The sequence below is a fragment of the Macaca nemestrina genome, chromosome 20 (genome assembly GCF_043159975.1).
Source record: "Macaca nemestrina isolate mMacNem1 chromosome 20, mMacNem.hap1, whole genome shotgun sequence".
Taxonomy (NCBI): domain Eukaryota; kingdom Metazoa; phylum Chordata; class Mammalia; order Primates; family Cercopithecidae; genus Macaca; species Macaca nemestrina.
This window is the reverse complement of record NC_092144.1, coordinates 42,191,556-42,211,353: the sequence shown is the minus strand read 5'-3', so window position 1 is coordinate 42,211,353 and position 19,798 is coordinate 42,191,556. Positions and strand designations below refer to the sequence as shown.

Sequence of the window (19,798 nt, the reverse complement as noted above, 5' to 3'; positions counted from 1 at the left end):
TTTTTTTGAGATGGAATCTCACTCGTGGTCCAGGCTAGAATGCAGCGGCACAATCTCTCACTCTGTCACCCAGTCTGGAGTGCAGTGGTGTGAACTTGGCTCACTGCAACCTCCGCTTCCCAGGTTCAAGTGATTCTCCTGCCTCAGCCTCCTATGTAGCTGATTACAGGTGTGTGCCACCACACCCAGCTATTTTTTTTTCTTTTTTTTTTTTTTTGAGACAGAATTTTGCTCTGTCTCCAGGCTGGAGTGCAATGGCGTGATCTTGGCTCACTGCAACCTCTGCCTCCAGGGTTCAAGTGATTCTCCTGCCTCAGCCTCCTGAGTAGCTGGGACTAGAGGTACACACCACCACGCCCAGCTAATTTTTGTACTTTTTTAGTAGAGAAGGGGTTTCACCATGTTGACCAGGATGGTCTCCATCTCTTGACCTCATGATCTGCCTGTCTCAGCCTCCCAAAGTGCTGGGATTACAGGCATGAGCCACTGCACCTGGCCGAGATAGGTAAATATTTCCTATAAGCACACAAAAAAGTAATCTGAAAATACTTCATCAGGCTGGGCACGGTGGCTCACGCCTATAATCCCAGCACTTTGGGAGGTCAAGGCAGGCAGATCACGAGGTCAGGAGATCAAAACCATCCTGGCTAACATGGTGAAACCCCGTTTCTATTAAAAATACAAAAAAATTAGCCAACTTGGGAGGTTGAAGCAGGAGGATGGCGTGAACCTGGGAGGCGGAGCTTGCAGTAAGCCAAGATGGCGCCACTGCACTCCAGCCTGGGCGACAGAGTGAAATGCCATCTCAAAAAACAAAAACCAAAAACCAAAAAACTTCAACAAAATTTAAAATGCCTGTTCATCATCAGCAGAGTATTAAGAGTGAAAATGCAAGCCACAACTTGGAGGAGACATTCTCAGTGCACATATCACACAAAGTACTTATGTTGGGTATATATAAGCTACTTCCCCCACAAACCAAGAGAAAAAAAATAAACACTCCCTGTAAAAACCGGTCAAAAGACCTCAACAGGCACTTCACAAAAAGAGGATGGCCAACTGTCCCACAAGCCTATGAAAAGATATTCAACTTCATTAATCATTAGGGAAATGCAAATTAACATCACAATGGTTTACCACTCCACCCCTACCAACATTAAGTGCTGGTGAGGGTAGGGGACAACTCAGGCTCTCTCAGACAGTACTGACCAGACCAGAAAATGGCCAGATGCTTTGGAAGAGTTAAACGCATGCCTACCCCATGACCTGCCACTTGTACTCCAGAGCACCCAAGAGAAATGGGTGCACATTTCTACAAAAGACATGGCCAAGAGTGCTCCTAACAGCTTCAAACATCTTAGCCTGATAGTGGAAACCACCCACAGGCCCATGAACAGGAGAATGGATACACACACTGTGATACAGTCATACAACAGAACACTGAGCTACAAAACAAACCACAGATACACACAACAACACAGACGAAAGTCACAGACACGAGGCTGAGAGAAAGAAGCCAGACACGAAAGAGAACATACCACGATGCCATTTCTATGGAGTTCAAAACCAAGCAAAATTAATCAACACTGACAATCCTGCAGAGGGGAGGGCACGTGGGGAAGAGTGCGAGGGAACCCCCGGGCTGCTCCCTCAGAGTGGGTGGTGGCTTCTACAGATACATGACAATTCACCACATTGCACCAGTTGTGCACTTTACTGCAGGTTATACATCAGTTTAATTAGAAACAAATCACTGGCTTACTTGCAAAAACCAAAAGCCTTCAGATACGGACAAAGAAGTCTTCCGGCTTTCTTATCCTCTTTGGCTTCCAGAACTCCTGCGGTGAACTCGTACAGCTCTGCGGGGACCTTGGCGTCCGCTCGCTCCAAGTAGCGCAGGATGCCCACTGCGTGGCTCGCATCTTTCTCCGTCAGCAGCAAGACAGATTTGGCTTTCTTATCTCCCTGTTCTGCAGGAGAACCCTGAAAATTGGGGGTGAATAAACCCTGAAAATTGGGGGTGGATCATCTATATCCCAGTCTGACTGAGGAAACCTTGTGAACTCTGAGCTTATCATGACACAGAAGATGCCAGTAGAATATGGAAGAGAATAAAAATTCACCAAACCTGTTCTGCGTGAAAATGATCAGACATGCAATACAGGCGTCCACCAAACACTTTCGGTGAGGCAGGGAAGCTGAAGTGAATTACACACGTGGCATCGGTGATGGCCAAGAGTGGGACGCAGTCGTCCGTGAGGGCTGCAGAGAGAGAGTCTGACAATGTCACATGCGCTGGAGTTACCACACATACTTTAACCAGCAGTTCCCGCAGCCACACTGTGGTAGATTTCCGTATCACATTTTACTTTTTGGATGCAAAGAAACTTCTTCCCCATTTTTCCCCAAAATGCCACAGCCCAGTGCTTAAATTCCAGAGAAAAGTGGTCTCCTTTTTAGCCTGAAAAATGTCTCTTATCACAAATCCAGTGGCCCATATATTTTTCACTTATTCTATACATGTTGACTTTTATATTTTTAATATTAAATTTAGCAATCATGCATGACTATATATATATGTGTGTGTGTGTGTATATATATATATATATAGCTTGAGGCTCACTATCATAATATATATGATCATATATATTATATAATGGTGGCTGCCCACTGACATGAGAAATTTACCTCAACATCAAAATCTTAGTGGAGGTTAATTTTTCATTTTGAAATTAACATCCTGGCTAACACGGTGAAACCCAGTTAACACTGCTAATAAACTCTTAGTAAACCTGGGGAATAATGAGAAATCTGGAGACGAGATACATAAATGAATGAAAGATAGGATTCCTAGCTCAGCCTTCACAAAATAGAAATAGAAATTAAAACACTTACCTAATATAATTTGAGAGCCAGAACTTAACTTCTTCCACTGTTCTAAAACATTTTGTAAGTTAAAAATCATCTCTTTATGCATCTTCAAGCAAAATATTGAATTGCTTTCTACTACCTAAAGATGAAACGAAAGAGGCCAGGCCACAGTCAGGATATAGGCTGGAAGCCAATTGTTCCATCAATAATTGTCAATGTAAAGCAATTTAAATGATTTCTGAGGGCACTACCTCACTGATCCCATAATTCTTAAGAATGAGATGATTATAAACTGAAATATATTTCCAAAATTCAGTTGTTTTTGTCTAAACTCTTGCTCAAGTGAAACAAGGAATCTTTTGCTAAAACTATTTTGCTTCCTTTTAAAATAACACAGCTATACTTGTATACACACACACATACACACAGACACAACAGATAGAAAGTCCTTGTTGACCACAGTATCATGTAACTATACTTCTAGCTCACTGTTGCAGAAAGGTAGATGTACTATTAACTATTTGGTAGTTGGCTTCATTTCTACGTTTTACCACTAATATGTACAAAATAAAACTGAATAAATCTTTAGCCAATTTATTTGTTTTTTGGCTATATGATATCTTTTACTGTTATCTTCTCAATCTTCTTCTTTTTTTTTTTTGAGACAGGGTCTCACTATGTTGCCCAGGCTGGTCTTGAACTCCTGGCTTCAAGCCATCTTCCTACCTCAGCCTCTCAAAGGGCTAGGATTCAGGCATGAGCCACCTCAATCTTCATAAACAGAGGGTACAGAAGATGTTCTCATGTCTGTAAATTGATACTTTTAATACTCCACCAAGACAAAACTGCCCTGCCCTGAGGAATGCTGCTGCAGGGGAAAGGCCCTGCCCACCCACCTGGTTCCTCCCCAGCACCAGGCCTCAGCCTCCATGTTCTGTGAGCAGACCCCACCTCCTCTTCTGATTGTTGTTAAACTTGTAAAACTGTACTTCCCTGCCACACAGTCGACTACCCCAGTAATTTTGTGATGACTTGAGATTCAACCAGTTGAAACAAACGGAACATTTTTTATATGGAGATGGGCTCACCTTACACACTACTTCCGTTTCAGCTACAGAGCAGGTGAAGATCAAGGTCTTTTGTGCCTGACTTGGAATGAAATCAAGAGCTTGGAGTAAAGTAGAAGTCTTTTCACATTCTAGGCAAAGATGTACTACCTGGTAATGAAGCACAGAAACAATGTGACTTTTTAATATGCTAGATGCTCCAGAGCCACTTTCCATAGGTGTTGGGATTTTAATAGAAAAGAATGTATAGGAGATCAATAAATATTTAAATATTCAACTACAATTGTATTTCACTCATAATTTATATATGAAATCAAAGTTGTAATTGTTTAATAGTAAGCCATGAAGTAAAAGTTACTTGCTTATGTTCATCAGCCCCCCACCAACACACACACACACACACACACACACACACACACACACACACACACACACACACACAGAATTACCTGTTGGACATTGCCATAGAGAGCAGCCTCTTCCATGGCTGTGATCACAATGTAGGGATCATTCATGAACTCTTTGATGAGATGTTCTATATGTTTGTTCCAATGAACTCCAACTGCAACAATCTGATGTGGTGCAGATTCCCTTTCTTCAACTTCAATATTTTTTTTAAAGTTATCTAATATAGCAAACATCTGAAAAATTAGTATAATTAATTTCATTTTTATTTCAAAAGAGTAGGAACTAGTGTGACAGAACATAAAACGTTAGGGATCATATATTTTCTGTTCTCAGAGTGGGGAAAGTCTTTCAAAAATAAAAGGAAAAGGCTGGGTGTGGTGGCTCACACCTGTAATCCCAGCACTTTGGGAGGCTGAGGCAGGTGTATCATGAGGTCAGGAGTTCGAGACCAGCTTGGCCAACACGGTAAAACCTCGTCTCTACTAAAGATACAAAAAATTAGCTGGGCATGGTGGTAGGCACCTGTAATCCCAGCTACTTGGAAGGCTGAGGCACAAGAATTGCCTGAACCCGGGAGGAGGAGGTTGCAGTGAGCCAAGATTGCACCATTGCACTCCAGTGGGTGGGACTCAGTCTTAGAAAAAAAAAAGGCAAAAACTAAATAGGAGAAAATGTCAAGTTTAAAGTCAACAAATATCCTACAATCTCCATTATAAACAAAACTGAAGCACAAGCAACATCTTGGTAAACATGCATAACAAACTAATAAGAGATTAATGTTCTTGCATAAAAACTTCTAAAAACTGATTAGCAAAAGATGATCCTACCAACAGAAAATAAGAAAAGGAAATGAACAAGCAACTCAGAGTGAATACAAATGATCAATACAAATTAATGTTCAACCTAAAAAGTAATCAAGGAAATATAAATTAGGCTGACAAGATCCCACTGTTGGCCAGTTAGACTGGAAGAGAAAGCTGGGCCAAGCCTGCTCTGGCAGTGGTGTGGATAGCCTGGCACATGGCTGACAGGAGTGCACATCAGGTCATGCTTTCAGAAAGGACGCTGCACAGAGCAGTATGCCTAGATACCTGTTTTACAAAAATCAGAACCTGAGACTTCAGAGGAGTTCGGGAACCCTGCACAGCCCCATCATCAGTAACAAAGCCTGAACTGGAAACTGAGGCCATCATTACTTCCAAGTGCATGCCATTGATGATCATGTGACACTGCTTCCAAGAAAAGCCTTACAAGAGCTCAAAGCCTATGACCCATGAAACCCCTCTTAGGAATTCATCCTAAAGGAAACAGGTGCAAAAAACATGCATGTTCTGTAGCCACACACATATACAAATTATGTTGAATGTCCAAAATTAAGACAGTTTTAAAACAAATTCTGTGATGTCCAAAGAACTGCATACTGTATGGCCAGTAACCACCAGGCTGTGGAACAGGAGGCAGTGTCCCTTACGCTGCCATGCCCTGCACAATGCAGGCTACAAAATGGCCTGTAAAACAAGCCCCTGATGTTATTAACTATATGTATCAACAAACACAAGAATTCAAAGAAAAAGAAGCAAATACTCCAAAATAGTAAGAGGGATTCCTTCTGAGACTATGGCTCTGGGGGCTGCGTTTTTCAAGTGCTCTTCTCCATGTCTTAAAAATCATTACTTCCGTAATCAGAAAAATTTTAACTATCTTAGGAAATCTCTGGGAAAGAATGTTTGCACTTCAGAAGGAACTCTAACATTGGGAAGGAAATTTCAGATAACAATTCTTTCTTCTTAATTATAGAAGTTAAAGCATAAAATTTGTTTAGATTAACCAAGGTATTCCCCAACCAGACACTTTTCCTCCTTCCTGCTGTCAGTTAGCATGTTAATCACACCTCTCTTCTGAGTGGTGAAGACCTTAAGCCACGCTCACCTGTTCATTAGCTTCCAAGAAGAGCACCTCCACCTCATCCAGGATCAGGTGGCAGAGCCTGAGGAACAGCAGGCTCTGACAGGCGAGAAGCCTCAGCAGGCTGTATGGGGTCGTAACAATCACATCACCTGCATTTAAAGGAAAAAGTGAACATTTTCAATTTTCCACAGGTTTTTCTAAGATTTCCTCTGCTAAGAGTCCACATACTTTTTAGAAATGCCTTCTAATGAAGTAAAACACTGCTTCTGTCCTAGTCAATCCCATATGCCCAGCATCTAACAGTTTAAGTGTTGAGTGAAAAAGTGATAAATGAATGAAATGACATAGTTTTCTCAGTGAAGCAGATGTAAGTCAAGATCAAGCCTTTGTAATCGATACCGTTGGGAGCTGCGAAGTAGGTCTGGACTAGTGACTGTGAGTGTGTTGTCACACAAGCCGTGTCACTGTGGACCCAGGCCCGCCTGGCCAGGCTCTACTGTCTTCTGTAGGGAAGACAGTGAAAAGGATACTTTCACTTTTATAGCTGTTTGAAAAGGATACTTACAGCCCCTTGGAAGCTTCGTATTTTTGGCTTCCTCTTTATGGAGCCCGATTGTTAATAGCACAGGATGAAGAGGCCTGGAGGACATACTATATTCTCCCAATAATTCAAAAATAAATTGGGCCTTCTTCCACCCAGGGCACACAATGACTGCAAGAGGCTGCGAAGACAGACAAATTCAAATGACTCCAGACAGTAGTTAGGAATTCAGCATCCACATGTGAAACATCAAGAACATATCCTTGCACAGAAGCAGCACCCTGTAAGTTTCTGCTATAATCATCACACAGGTCGGAAAAGTGATGATATAATTCATTAAAACAGATTTAGACACATTGAATCATATTTTCTGAGAGTCTCAACGAAGCACTTCACAAGTATTCATTCATTTGGCTTTTAAGATGCTCTTATGCGGCAGAGGCTATCACTGCTTCATTTCTTTTTTTTTTTTTTTTTTGAGACAGAGTCTCACGCTGTTGCCCATGCTGGAGTGCAGTGGCGCGATCTCGGCTCACTGCAAGCTCCGCCTCCTGGGTTCATGCCATTCTCCTGCCTCAGCCTCCTGAGTAGCTAGGACTACAGGCGCCCGCCACCGCGCCCGGCTAATTTTTTGTATTTTTAGTAGAGACGGGGTTTCACTGTGGTCTCGATCTCCTGACCTTGTGATCCGCCCGCCTCGGCCTACTGCTTCATTTCATAGGTGAGGAATTTGAGGCACAGAGAGGTGAAGTCAGTCACCCAAGGCTGCATGGCTAATACATGGTAGCAATAGGATTTGAACCCAGGCAGTCTGGCTCCAGATCCCCTGCACGGATCCTAAGCACTAGAATGAACTAAATGCCTCTTGAAAGGGGCCTTAAAAAAGACGAACCCTGGCTGGGTGTAGTGGCTCACGCCTGTAATCCCAGCAGTTTGGGAGACTGAGGTGGATCACCTGAGGTCAGGAGTTCGAGACCAGCCCGACCAATATGGTGAAATCCCATCTCTACTAAAAATACAAAAATTAGCCGGGCTTGGTAGTGTGTGCCTGTAGTCCCAGCTACTCAGGAGGCTGAGACAGGAGAATTGCTGGAACTGAGGAGGCAGAGGTTGCAGTGAGCTGAGATGGCACCACTGCACTCCAGCCTGGGTGACAGAATAAGACTCTATCTCAAAAAAAAAAAAAGACGACTAACCCCTCTTCCTTAGGAGACTATCTTCTGAAACCTGCCCTCTGCAAGCCCACAGGTAACTCCTGAAGCTGCACTGCCTGCCAGACACCTTCCTGGACACACACCCTCCAGTAACCGAAGACAAGCTGAGGATCCTCTTTCATTCACACAGATCCAGGTGGGCCCAGCTTCCAGGCACAGGCCTGAAAGCAGGCTGACCATGGAGGTGTGGAGAAAGCTGGGGGCCACAGGGACGAGACCTGGACATCCCTTTCTGCCCTGAGCCAGGGTTCGGCCTCAACATAAGCGACTTCTTCATCAGTTGCTTTTCATTAGTCTACTGCTAAGTAAATTGGGAGACAGAAACATATCCATTAATTTGATTAAATCAATTCAAAATAACAGATGCAACTTTTTTTTTTTTTTTTTTTTTTTGAGATGGAGTTTCGCTCTTCTTGCCCAGGCTGCAGTGCAATGGCGCGATCTTGGCTCACTGCAACCTCCACCTCCTGGGTTCAAGCGACTCTCCTGCCTCAGCCTCTCAAGTAGCTGTAACTACAGGCATGTGCCACCACATCCAGCTAATTTTTGTATTTTTAGTAGAGACGGGGTTTCATCATGTTGGCCAGGATAGTCTCAATCTCAACCTTTGTGATCCACCTGCCTCGGCCTCCCAAAGATTACAGGCGTGAGCCACCGCGCCCGGCCAACAGATGCAACTTTCTAAAGGGAAATCATAAAACTGCATGGCATGGTTAGAAAAATGAGCTAGTATCTTTTCTAACTGCAACCCTATGTCTCCTTACTGCTGTTTTTCACTGGTGGAGCCCTATCTGGAGCATCCTCAGTGCCAGGCCCCGAGATGCAGGTTCCACACCCATCAGGCTCCTAACAGCCGCGACCCAGCAGCACAGGGCCATGCCCCACATCGTTTACCTTTACGCCGCTCCTCTCTTTCCCATCACCTCTTTCTCGGTGACACGGTTTAGCTCTGCATCCCCGCCCAAATCTCATGTTAAATGTAATCCCCAGTATTGGAGGTGGGGGCTGGTGGGGAGTGATTGGATCATGGGGGCAGTGTCTCACGAATGGGTTAGCACTGTCCTCTTGGTGCTGTTCTTCTGAGATCTAGTGTTTAAAGGTATGTGGCACCTCCATCTCTCCTGCTCCTGCTCCAGCCATGTGTCACACCTGCTCCCCCTTAGACTTCTGCCACGATTGTGAGTTTCCTGAGGCTTCCGCAGAAGCCGAGCAGATGCCAGCATCATGCTTCCACTCCAGCCTGCAGAACCATGAGCCAGTTAAGCCTCTCTTCTTTATAAATTACTCAGCCTCAGATATTTATAGCAATGCTAGAACATACTTAATAGTCATTCTGAGGTTTTCCCACATGGGAAAAGTTAAGGAGGATTATGAAGCAGGGTGGGGAGCTAGGAAATGACTGACAGAGCACGGGACAAGGCAGCGGAAGCTCAGACTTCAACCCCACTCCTAGCCCTGTTAGGGGGAAATTTACCGCAGTAACTCTTCCTGAGCCTCATTTTCTCCTCCGTGAAATGGTGAGAACAATGCATGGCCTGCCCATCTCATGCTGCTGCTGTGATGGTTAGATAGACTCAGGTCCGTGACAGCGTTTTAGACACTTGATATCCATTTCTTTTTTTTTTTTTTTTCTGAGAGAGTTTCGCTCTTGTTGTCCAGACTGGAGTACAATGGTACAATCTCAGCTCACTGCAACTTCCACCTCCCAGGTTCAAGTGATTCTCCTGCCTCAGCCTCCAAAGTAGCTGGGATTACAGACACGCCACCATACCCACCTAATTTTTATGTTTTTAGTAGAGATGGGTTTCACCACGTCAGCCAGGCTGGTCTCGAACTCCTGACCTTAGGCGATCCACCCACCTTAGCCTCTCAAAGTACTGCGATTACAGGCATGAGCCACCGTGCCCGGCCTCAACATCCATTTCTAAGAGCTTCAGCCAATGGCCCACAACTAGAGGCTCCAGGTGAGAATCAGTGTGAGAGCATCAGTAACTGGAATGGGGAAAGGACACTCTCCCATAGGACAGTTTCTGGCCTGGAAGTTTGAAAACCAAACTGAGTAACGGATGACCTTCCCCAAAGGTGAGGTGTATAATTTTAAAATAAATATTTAACCCATTTGGTTGTGAGGCAAAACTGTCTTTGACTTACTCCATTTCTACTTGGTAATGACTTGTAGCAGGCCCCTGTTTGCAATATTGTCAATACTGGTAGGAGGTAGAGCAAAGGGTTGCTTTCACAGTGAGAAATGACAACCACATCACAGCCACGTGCTATGGGAGGCCAAGAGTAAGACTCAGTGTGGCTGGGGCCCGGAAACTTATTTCTTTGAAGAGCCTACAAAACAGAAACAATCAAAAACCAAAATAAGGTAGAGAAAACAAACAAAAACTCCATTGCATGGCTCATTTCACTCCAAAAAGCACTATACATTGCCAAACCCAGTATTTTCCAAGCCCTAACTTGTTAAGTTTCCCCAAATCTTTTCTCAGTACCAACCTCCTGTTAAAAGACTCTTGCTTTTTCTCCTATTAAGACTTCCATTAAAAGATTCTTGCTAGGCCAGGCGTGGTGGCTCATGCCTGTTATCCCAGCACTTTGGGAGGCTGAGGCAGGTGAATCATCTGTAGTCAGGAGTTCTGAGACCAGCCTGGCCAACATGGTGAAACCCCATTTCTACCAAAAATATAAAAATTAGCTGCGTGTGGTGGTGCACGCCTATTATCCCAGCTACTCCAGAGGCTGAGACAGGAGAATCACTTGAACACAGGAGGGAGAGGACGCCATGAGCGGAGATTGCGCCACTGCACTCCAGCCTGGGTGACAGAGCGAGACTCCATCTCAAAAAAAAAAAGAAAAAAAAAAAAAGGCTGGGCACGGTGGCTCACATTGTAATCCCTGCACTTTAGGAGACCAAGGCGAGCGGATCACCTGAGGTTGGGGTTCAAGACCAGCCCGACCAACATGGAGAAACCCTGTCTCTACTAAAAATAGAAAATTAGCTGGGTGTGGTGGCAGGCACCTGTAATCCTAGCTACACAGGAGGCTGAGGCAGGAGAATGACTTGAACTCAGGAGAAAGAGGCTGCGGTGAGCTGAGCCACGCCATTGCACTCCAGCCTGGGGAACAAGAGTGAAACTCCATCTCAAAAAAAAAAAAAAAAAAAATTCTTGCTTTAATTTTCTAAATTAAAAGTATCCAACAGACGGCCCATTGACAAGAACTTAAAGTTCACTGGATCAAAGATGCGGCTTTTCCTCCTCATTATCCTAATAAGCTGCCAGTCCATCAGCTTCACTTATAAAGCTTTTTTAAAAGATAGACTTTTATTTGCTTATTTTTCTATGTAACTGTCACTGAAACCCAAATGTTCCAACAGAGTTCTCCACCCACATGGAAAGGATCTTCCAAATGGCGGAGCTCATCGGCACCATGAGCTCTGTGAGGTCCTCTCGAGTCCTGAGCCCTAGCTGCAGTCAGGACTGACCATGCTCTACACCTGGTATTCAGCAACTATCCTGGGATCATCCTTCACCATCACCCTTTGTCTGCAAACTCATGTGGTCATCTTTCTCGGGTTACTTCTTTGTTTTGGTAGAGAACATATTTTAATATCTTCTTGACAAAGGGTAGAAGGGAAGTACATTTTTTTAAGACTGTGTGTGTCTGCAAATGTCTTCATTCTACCCTCATACTCCATCCACAGTTTGAGGATGGACCTCTGGTTCCAAAGAGCTTTCCATCAGAATAATAATAATTGTTGTTATTATTATTATTATTATTTTTGGAGATAGAGTCTCATTCTGTGCCCAGGCTTGTGTGCAGTGGCACGATCTTGGCTCACTGCAACCTCTGCGTCCCAGGTTCAAGAGATTCTCATGTCTCAGCCTCCCAAGCGACTGGGACTACAGGCAGGCACCACCACACCCAGCTAATTTTTTGTATTTTAGTAGAGACAGGATTTCACCATGTTGCCCAGGCTGGTCTCGAACTCCTGAGCTCAGGCAATCAGCGCCTCTGCCTCCCAAAGTGCTAGGATTAAAGGCATGAGCCACCGCGCCCGACCTCATCAGAATTTTGACATCAGTGCTCATCTGGTGCATTCTGGAGACATCTGAAGCCATTCTGATTCCTGGTCCAGTGTGTAGGACCGGTTTCATCTCTCTTGAAGCCTTCATAATCTTTAGATTCCCTTAACTTATATGCTTCAGAAGAACATTTCTAATCTCTTTCTTCAGCAGGTGTTCTGGGCCTATGATGGGTAGGACCTCCTAATCTGGAAATTCTTGTCCATTAGTTCCAGAAAATGTTCCTATGTTAATCTTCAGAAAATTTCCTACCATCTTCCTTCATTCTTCCTAGAAATCCCATTTTCAGATACTGGACCTCAAACTGACCCTCAAAAATTTTTCCTGCTATTTCCATTTGTTTGCCTTTTTTCTCTACTTTCTGATAGTTAGCTTCTCCTTTATATCTCAAACATACTAGTGATTTTTACATTTTTCTATATTTTGAATTTCCAAGAACCTTTTTCTCTGCCTGTTCCTTTTTAAAATATCCTATTTTAAATATCCCCAGAGAGAAGACATTGCATCCCTTTAACAGTAAGCTGTTATGGATGCAACATCTTCTCTCTGGGTATATTTATTCTCTCTGGGGATATTTATTCTCTAACATTTTCTGTTACTCAACTGCATTGTTTGTTTCCTTGAGGGTTTGTTTTGTTTTGTTTTTTTGAGACAGAGTCTCGCTCTGTTGCCCAGGCTGGAGTTTAGTGGTACAATCTTGGCGCATTGCAACCTCTGCCTCCTGGGTTCAGGCGATTCTCCTGCCTCAGCCTCCCAAGTAGCTGGGACTACAGGCATGTACTACCACGCCTGGCTAATTTTTGTATTTTTAGTAGAGACGGGGTTTCACCATGTTGGCCAGGCTGGTCTCAAACTCCTGACCTTAGATGATCTGCCTGCCTTGGCCTCCCAAAGTGCTGGGATTACAGGTGTGAGCCAGTGCACCCAGCCTGGTCTTTTTTTTTTTTTTTTTTAAGGTGAAGGTTTTTTTTTTAAGGTGAAATTTCCATGATCCCTGATGTCTGTTCATGGTGGAGAGCAAGACACTAATGCCCAACTGGAGGCTCTGGGGACTCTTGTCATCACAAGTGTCACCTCACTGCAGGAAGACACAGCAGCAAGTAGGTCCTGTTCGTGGGAGAATTACAAATAGCATCATCTGAAGGTCATTTCTCTAGGGCCATTTAAGTTTCTCCAAAAAGAGCCTCCAACCTTGCTGCTGAGAACAATACAAGCTGGCTGTGGGTGCTTAGGAGACAGAGCTGGCGGTTCATGCTCCCCTTGCAAAGTGCTCCTTCCCTGCAGAGGCAGCCACACTCAGTCTCCTGCTTTCATCTTCTAAGACTGTGGAATCTGCCCACTTCTCTCTCACACCATTTGTCCCGGTCGTTTTATCTTCCTATCTTAAAAAAAGTTTTTTTAAACTTTTTTAAATCAGGAAAAAGGTAGATAAACATGTATGATCAATTTTCTAAATGAAACCAGAGGTGTGTGAGACAATTTTGAAAAGAACGGTTGGGGAGTGCATTACAACTGCCCTGGTGGCCTGCTGCTCCTCCCACAGCCCTGTCCACGGGCATCCTGGAAACCTGACTGCAGAAGGGGCTCACGGTTACACAGCAGCTGCCTCACAAAACACTCATTCACTCACTTCTAAGAAGCTAACCTGGATTTAAGAATAAATGAGAGATTAGGCCAGGTGTGGTGGCTCATGCCTGTAATCTCAAATGAAAAGATAATTTCAAAAGCAAAGAAATTATACAATGCAACCGTAGAACCATTTGTTTCAAAATCCTTCTCTATTAGAAAAAAGCTGGCATTCTTGATAAATTCAGTTTTAGAGTTCTTTTACCTTCTTCAGGTCTGCTGACAGCGGCGACGAGTCAATGGTTAAGCAGGGCTCAATCTTGTTTCGGAGCACTGCCACAGGGGGCCGCAGGCCCTTCAGCTTCTGCAACTGAGAGAACGTGTGCATCAGACAACCAGGCTCTGCCCTGAGGCGTCAGCAACTTCATGGAAATGAAGAAAATACAGATTTCAATGTAAACACCTGGGTATATATGCTTACTTAAACAAACAAACAAAAAAACCAAAAACCACCACTACTAAAAGGGAGACTGTTTATTATCCAAAAAACAAGGAACAATTTCTCAGAAGCAACAATCCATTCGATTGTTTCTAAAAGGATGTCTTCAGGTAAAGTCCCCCATCTAAGGAGTTTCTCTTCTAATCTCAGTTCTGGAGGGAGGAAGGAGAAGGATTTAAAGAATAAACAGTTTTTTCTCTCTTTTTATTTTACTTTTTTAAGGGCCTGTAATACCTGCTGGAGATCAGAGATTCCGTCAGCTCTCAGAGGATCAGGATTTAAAAACTGCAGTAATCTGTAAGATAGTTAAAAGAAGAATGTGAAGAAAAAGGTATTTCTGTTTCCTCAGTTGAGCTATTCTTTTAGTTCTTCCTTGATAAGAGAGAGCAGGGACTGCACAGCCCAAGCTCAGCTGTACAACCGCTGCCTGTTCTGTTCTGCTTGGTTTATGAGGCATGAGGGCTGTGGTACCTGTGCTGCCACAACCTTGCCACCCAGGTCCCCGTGAGAGTATCTGAGGGGCCCCAGCCGAGCTCAGGAGCCACTAGTGTACTTTACTATCTTTATTTTATGGATGAGAAAACAAGACCAGATAGGACTTGTCCACAATCACCTCTGTTGAGAGGAGAAGAAATCTGAAACTGCTTTCCTCTAGATCCAGCCCAACCCCAATGTGGGTAAGGTCAGTGGCAGTCACAAAGAAGTCACAAGCCACAGATGTCCGGGGACTCCAGGATAAAGATGGTGGGTTACACACATGGCAAACTGCACTCCTTCCTAAAGCCCCATTCCTGTAAATGTATTTTTCTTTTCTTTTCTTTTTTTTTTTTTTTGAGATGGAGTTTCGCTCTTGTTACTCAGGCTGGAGTACAGTGGCACAATCTCAGCTCACTGCAACCTCCACCTCCCAGGTTCAAGAGATTCTCCTGCCTCAGCCTCCTGAGTAGCTGGGATTACAGGCATCCACCACCACACCCAGCTAATTTCTGTATTTTTAGTAGAGACGGGTTTCACCATGTTGGCCAGGCTAGTCTTGAACTCCTGACCTCAGGTGACCCATCCGCCTTGGCTTCCCAAAGTGTTGGGATTACAGGTGTGAGCCACTGCGCCTGGCCATGTAAATGGATTTTTAAATGCAAAAGCCACAAGACTCAACTGTCATCAGCTGATGAATGGGTACATGAAATGTACTCCATGCACGCGATGGAATATAAATCGGCCATGAAAAGGCATGCTGTGCTCATTTATGATATGGCAGAGGTGAGCCTTGGAAACACTGTGTGCAGTGAAACCAGCATCACCAAGGCCCACACACCATATGATCCCATCCATATGAAATGTCCTGAACAGGCAAACCCAGAGAGACTGAAAGCAGACTGCTGGCTGCCAAAGGATGTGGAGGGAGGAAAATGGAGAGTGAACGCTAATGGATATGGACTTGTGTGGTTGCAAACTCTGTGAATACACTAAAAATCACTGAATTGTACGCTTGAAAAAAGGGTACATGAATCATATCTCAAAAAAGCTATGTTTTAGAGACAATATTCCAGAACAGAATGTTAGAAGCTAAAAAACAGATGGACAAACTGGTAACAGCCCCAAGATAGTTGAATCTGAGCCAGCCACGGGAGGCCTGACCCTATCTGCAGAGAACAACCTTCAGAAAGCTGAGGAATTAGGGGCAGGCTCCCTGGCTGCAGCAGTGTGGCAGAGGGGGGAGCCTCTGCATCACCTTACACTGCTCCACACCAGACTGCCACTCACCCCAAACCCTAGGAAGCCCAGGGGCTGATTCTCTGGAGAGGATGAAGCAGAGCTTTCAGGACTGGGGGCTGTAGGCCTAGCTGCAAACCAAGGTACTGAACTGAAAAGAGGGAGGCTAAGCACACACAGGACAGTAAGACCCAGCCTGTGCCTTCCACTGAGCTCCCAGGACACAGGCAGGTCTTTAGCCCCGGGGGCCAGAGACAGGAGAAGCCTTCCCTTGGGCATCTGGACGGAATTCAGAGGTCCCTGCACTCACAGCAGCTCGCTCCCCTGTGAGACCCACAGCTCACAGGCTTGGTACACTCAGAGACCCTCACCAGCTCACTGGGCCTCTACGTTGAAATATGGGCAGACAATCGAGGACCGCATGACGTCTAAGGAAAGCCTCCAACCTTAAAAACCGAGTAATGCACCCTGCAAGAAAAAGAAACAGTGTAGGGAGAAGAAAACTCCCCCACCAAAATCATTAGTCTCCTTAGAGAAATGAGAGAAATTATCATATATGTGAAACAAAGACAGGACATGATCAGAAAAAGGAAAGAGAACAAAAGGTAAACCCTTGCAAATTAAAAATGTGCTATTAGAAATAAAAAACTCAACAAAATGAGTAGAGGACAAAATTGTAAAAACATTCCAAAAAGCAAAGCAGGCTGGATGCAGTGGCTCACACCTATAATCCCAGCCTTTTGGGAGGCTGAGGGAGGCAGATCACTTGAGGTCAGGAGTTTGAGACCAGCCTGGCCAATATAATGAAACCCTGTCTCTACTAAAAACATAAAAATTAGTCGGGTGTGGTGGTGGGCACCTGTAATCCCCAACTGAGGCAGGAGAATCACTTGAACCCAGGAGACAGAAGTTGCAGTGAGCTGACATCGCACCACTGCACGCCAGCCTGGGCGACAGTGCGAGACTGCGTTTCAGAGAAAAAAAAAACAGAAAGAAAAGTAAAAGAGATTTAAAAAAGAGCAGGCACTTCCAAGATGGCCAAATAGGAACAGCTCCAGGCTGCAGCTCTCAGCGAGATCGATGGAGAAGACGGGTGATTTCTGCATTTCCAACTGAGGTACCTGCTTCATCTCACTGGGACTGGTTGGACAGTGGGTGCAGCCCATGGAGGGTGAGCCAAAGCAGGGTGGGGTGTCACCCCACCCGGGAAGCACAAGGGGTTGGGGGATTTCCCTTTCCTAGCCAAGGGAAGCCATGAGTGACTATACCTGGAGGAGCAGTACACTCCTGCCCAAATACTGTGCTTTTCCCACAATCTTCACAGCCAGCAGACAAGGAGATTCCCTCCTATGCCTGGAGCGCCCATGGAGCCTTGCTCGCTGCTAGCACAGCAGTCTGCGATCCACCTGGGACAAGGGAGCTTGGTCCGGGGAGGGGCATCCATCATTGCTAAGGCTGAGTAGGCAGTTCTGTGTTCACAATGTCAACAAAGCAGCAGGGAAGCTCGAACTGGGCGGAGTCCACCACAGCTCAGCAAGGCCTACTGCCTCTCTAGATTCCACCTGTGGGGGCAGGGCATATCTGACCCAAAGGCAGCAGACAGCTTCTCCAGACTTAAACGTCCCGGCCTGACAGCTCCAAAGAGAGCAGTGGTTCTCCCAGCACAGCACTTGAGCTCTGATAATGGACAGACTGCCTCCTCAAGTGGGTCCCTGACCTATGTGTAGCCTGACTGGGAGACATCTCCCAGTAGGGACCAACAGACACTTCATACACGTGGGTGTCTCTCTGGGATGAAGCTTCCAGAGGAAGGATCGGGCAGCAATATTTGCTGTTCTGCAGCCTCCGCTGGTGATACCCAGGCAAACAGGGTATGGGGTGGACCTCCAGCAAACTCCAACAGACCTGCAGCTGAGGGGCCTGTCTGTTAGAAGGAAAACTAACAAACAGAAAGGAATAGCATCAGCATCAATAAAAAGGACATCTACACCAAAACCTTATCCATAGCTCACCAACATCAAAGACCAAAGGAGGATAAAACCACAAAGATGGGGAGAAACAAGAGCAGAAAGGCTGAAAATTCCAAAAACCAGAAGGCCTCTTCTCCTCCAAAGGAACACAACTCCTCGCAGGCAAGGGAACAAAACTGGACAGAGAATGAGTCTGATGAGTTGACAGAAGCAAGCTTCAGAAGGTCGTTAATAATAAACTTCTCCAAGTTAAATGAGCATGTTCTAACCTATCGTAAGGAAGCTAAAAACCTTGAAAAAAGCTTAGACGAATGGCTAACTAGAATAACCAATGTAGAGAAGAGCTTAAATGACCTGATGGAGCTGAAAACCACAATACGAGAACTTCGTGATGCATGCACAAGCTTCAACAGCCAATTTGATCAAGTGGAAGAGAGTAAAAATTAATGAAATAAAGTGAGAAGACAAGATTAGAGAAAAAAAGAGTAAAAAGAAACAAACAAAGCCTCCAAGAAATATGGGACTATGGGAAAAGACCAAATCTACGTTTGACTGGTGTACCTGAAAGTGACGGGGAGAATGGTACCAAGGTGGAAAACACTCTTCAGGATATTATCCAGGAGAACTTCCCCAACCTAGCAAGGCAGGCCAACATTCAAATTCAGGAAATACAGAGAACATCACAAAGACACTCTTTGAGAAGAGCAACCCCAAGACACATAATTGTCAGATTCACCAAGGTTGAAATGAAGGAAAAAATGTTAAGGGCAGCCAGAGAGAAAGGCTGGGTTGCCCACAAAGGGAAGCCCATCAGACTACCAGTGCATCTCTCTGCAGAAATAGCCAGAAGAGAGTGGGGGCCAATATTCGACATTCTTAAAGAAAAGAATTTTCAACCCAGAATTTCATATCCAGCCAAATTAAGCTTCATAAGTGAAGGAGAAATAAAATCCTTTACAGACAAGCAAATGCTGAGAGATTCTGTCACCACCAGGCCTGCCTTCCAAGAGCTCCTGAAGGAAGCACTAAACATGGAAAGGAACAACTGGTACCAGCCACTGCAAAAACATGCCAAATTGTAAAGATTGACACTATGAAGAAACTGCATCAATTAATGGGCAAAATAACCAGCTAGCATCAAATTCATACATAACGATATTAACCTTAAATGTAAATGGGCTAAATGCCCCAATTAAAAGACACAGACTGGCAAATTGGATAGACAGTCAAGGACCCATCAGTGTGCTGTATTCAGGAGACCCATCTCACGTGCAGAGACACACATAGGCCCAAAATAAAGGCGGGGGAAAGATCTACCAAGCAAATGGAAAGCAAAAAAAAAAAAAAAAAAAAAAAAAAAGCAGGAGTTGCAATCCTGGCCTCTGATAAAACAGACTTTAAACCAACAAAGATCAAAAGAGACAAAGAAGACCATTACATAATAGTAAAGGGATCAATTCAACAAGAAGAGCTGACTATCCTAAATATATATGCACCCAATACAGGAGCACCCACATTCATAAAGCAAGTTCTTAAGAGCCCTACAAAGAGATTTAGACTCCTACACAATAATAAATGGGAGACTTTAACACCCCTCCATCAGTATTAGATCAATGAGACAGAAAATTAACAAGGATATCCAGGACCTGAACTCATCTCTGCACCAAGCGGACCTAATAGACATCTACAGAACTCTCTGCCCCAAATCAACAGAATATATATTCTTCTCAGCACCACATCACACTTATTCTAAAATTGACCACATAATTGGAAGTAAAACACTCCTCAGCAAATGTAAAAGAACAGAAATCGCAACAAACTGTCTCTCAGACCACAGTGCAATCAAATTAGAACTCAGGATTAAGAATCCCACTCAAAACCACACAACTACATGGAAACTGAACAACCTGCTCCTGAATGACTACTGGGTAAATAACAAAATGAAGGCAGAAA

At 44.4% G+C, this 19,798-nt stretch overlaps 1 protein-coding gene across 7 annotated transcripts in view; it reads right to left on the bottom strand.

Annotated features, from left to right (window-relative positions):
- LOC105495592 (tudor domain containing 12) overlaps window positions 1–19,798 on the bottom strand; it is a 107,967-nt gene that overhangs the window by 24,524 nt on the left and 63,645 nt on the right. For 5 of the 7 annotated variants that reach the window (XM_071085971.1, XM_071085970.1, XM_071085974.1 and 2 more), the window contains 10 exons: window positions 14,397–14,457; window positions 13,929–14,033; window positions 10,161–10,346; window positions 6,820–6,976; window positions 6,276–6,403; window positions 4,388–4,579; window positions 3,960–4,088; window positions 2,896–3,010; window positions 2,129–2,262; window positions 1,763–1,983 (listed from right to left, as the gene is read on the bottom strand). In XM_071085971.1, the coding sequence (XP_070942072.1) occupies window positions 1,763–1,983; window positions 2,129–2,262; window positions 2,896–3,010; window positions 3,960–4,088; window positions 4,388–4,579; window positions 6,276–6,403; window positions 6,820–6,976; window positions 10,161–10,346; window positions 13,929–14,033; window positions 14,397–14,457 (1,428 nt within the window). Of the gene's footprint in view, window positions 1–1,762; window positions 1,984–2,128; window positions 2,263–2,895; window positions 3,011–3,959; window positions 4,089–4,387; window positions 4,580–6,275; window positions 6,404–6,819; window positions 6,977–10,160; window positions 10,347–13,928; window positions 14,034–14,178; window positions 14,315–14,396; window positions 14,458–19,798 lie in introns of those variants that run through there. The other 2 variants (XM_071085973.1, XM_071085976.1) reach the window with 2 other exon arrangements.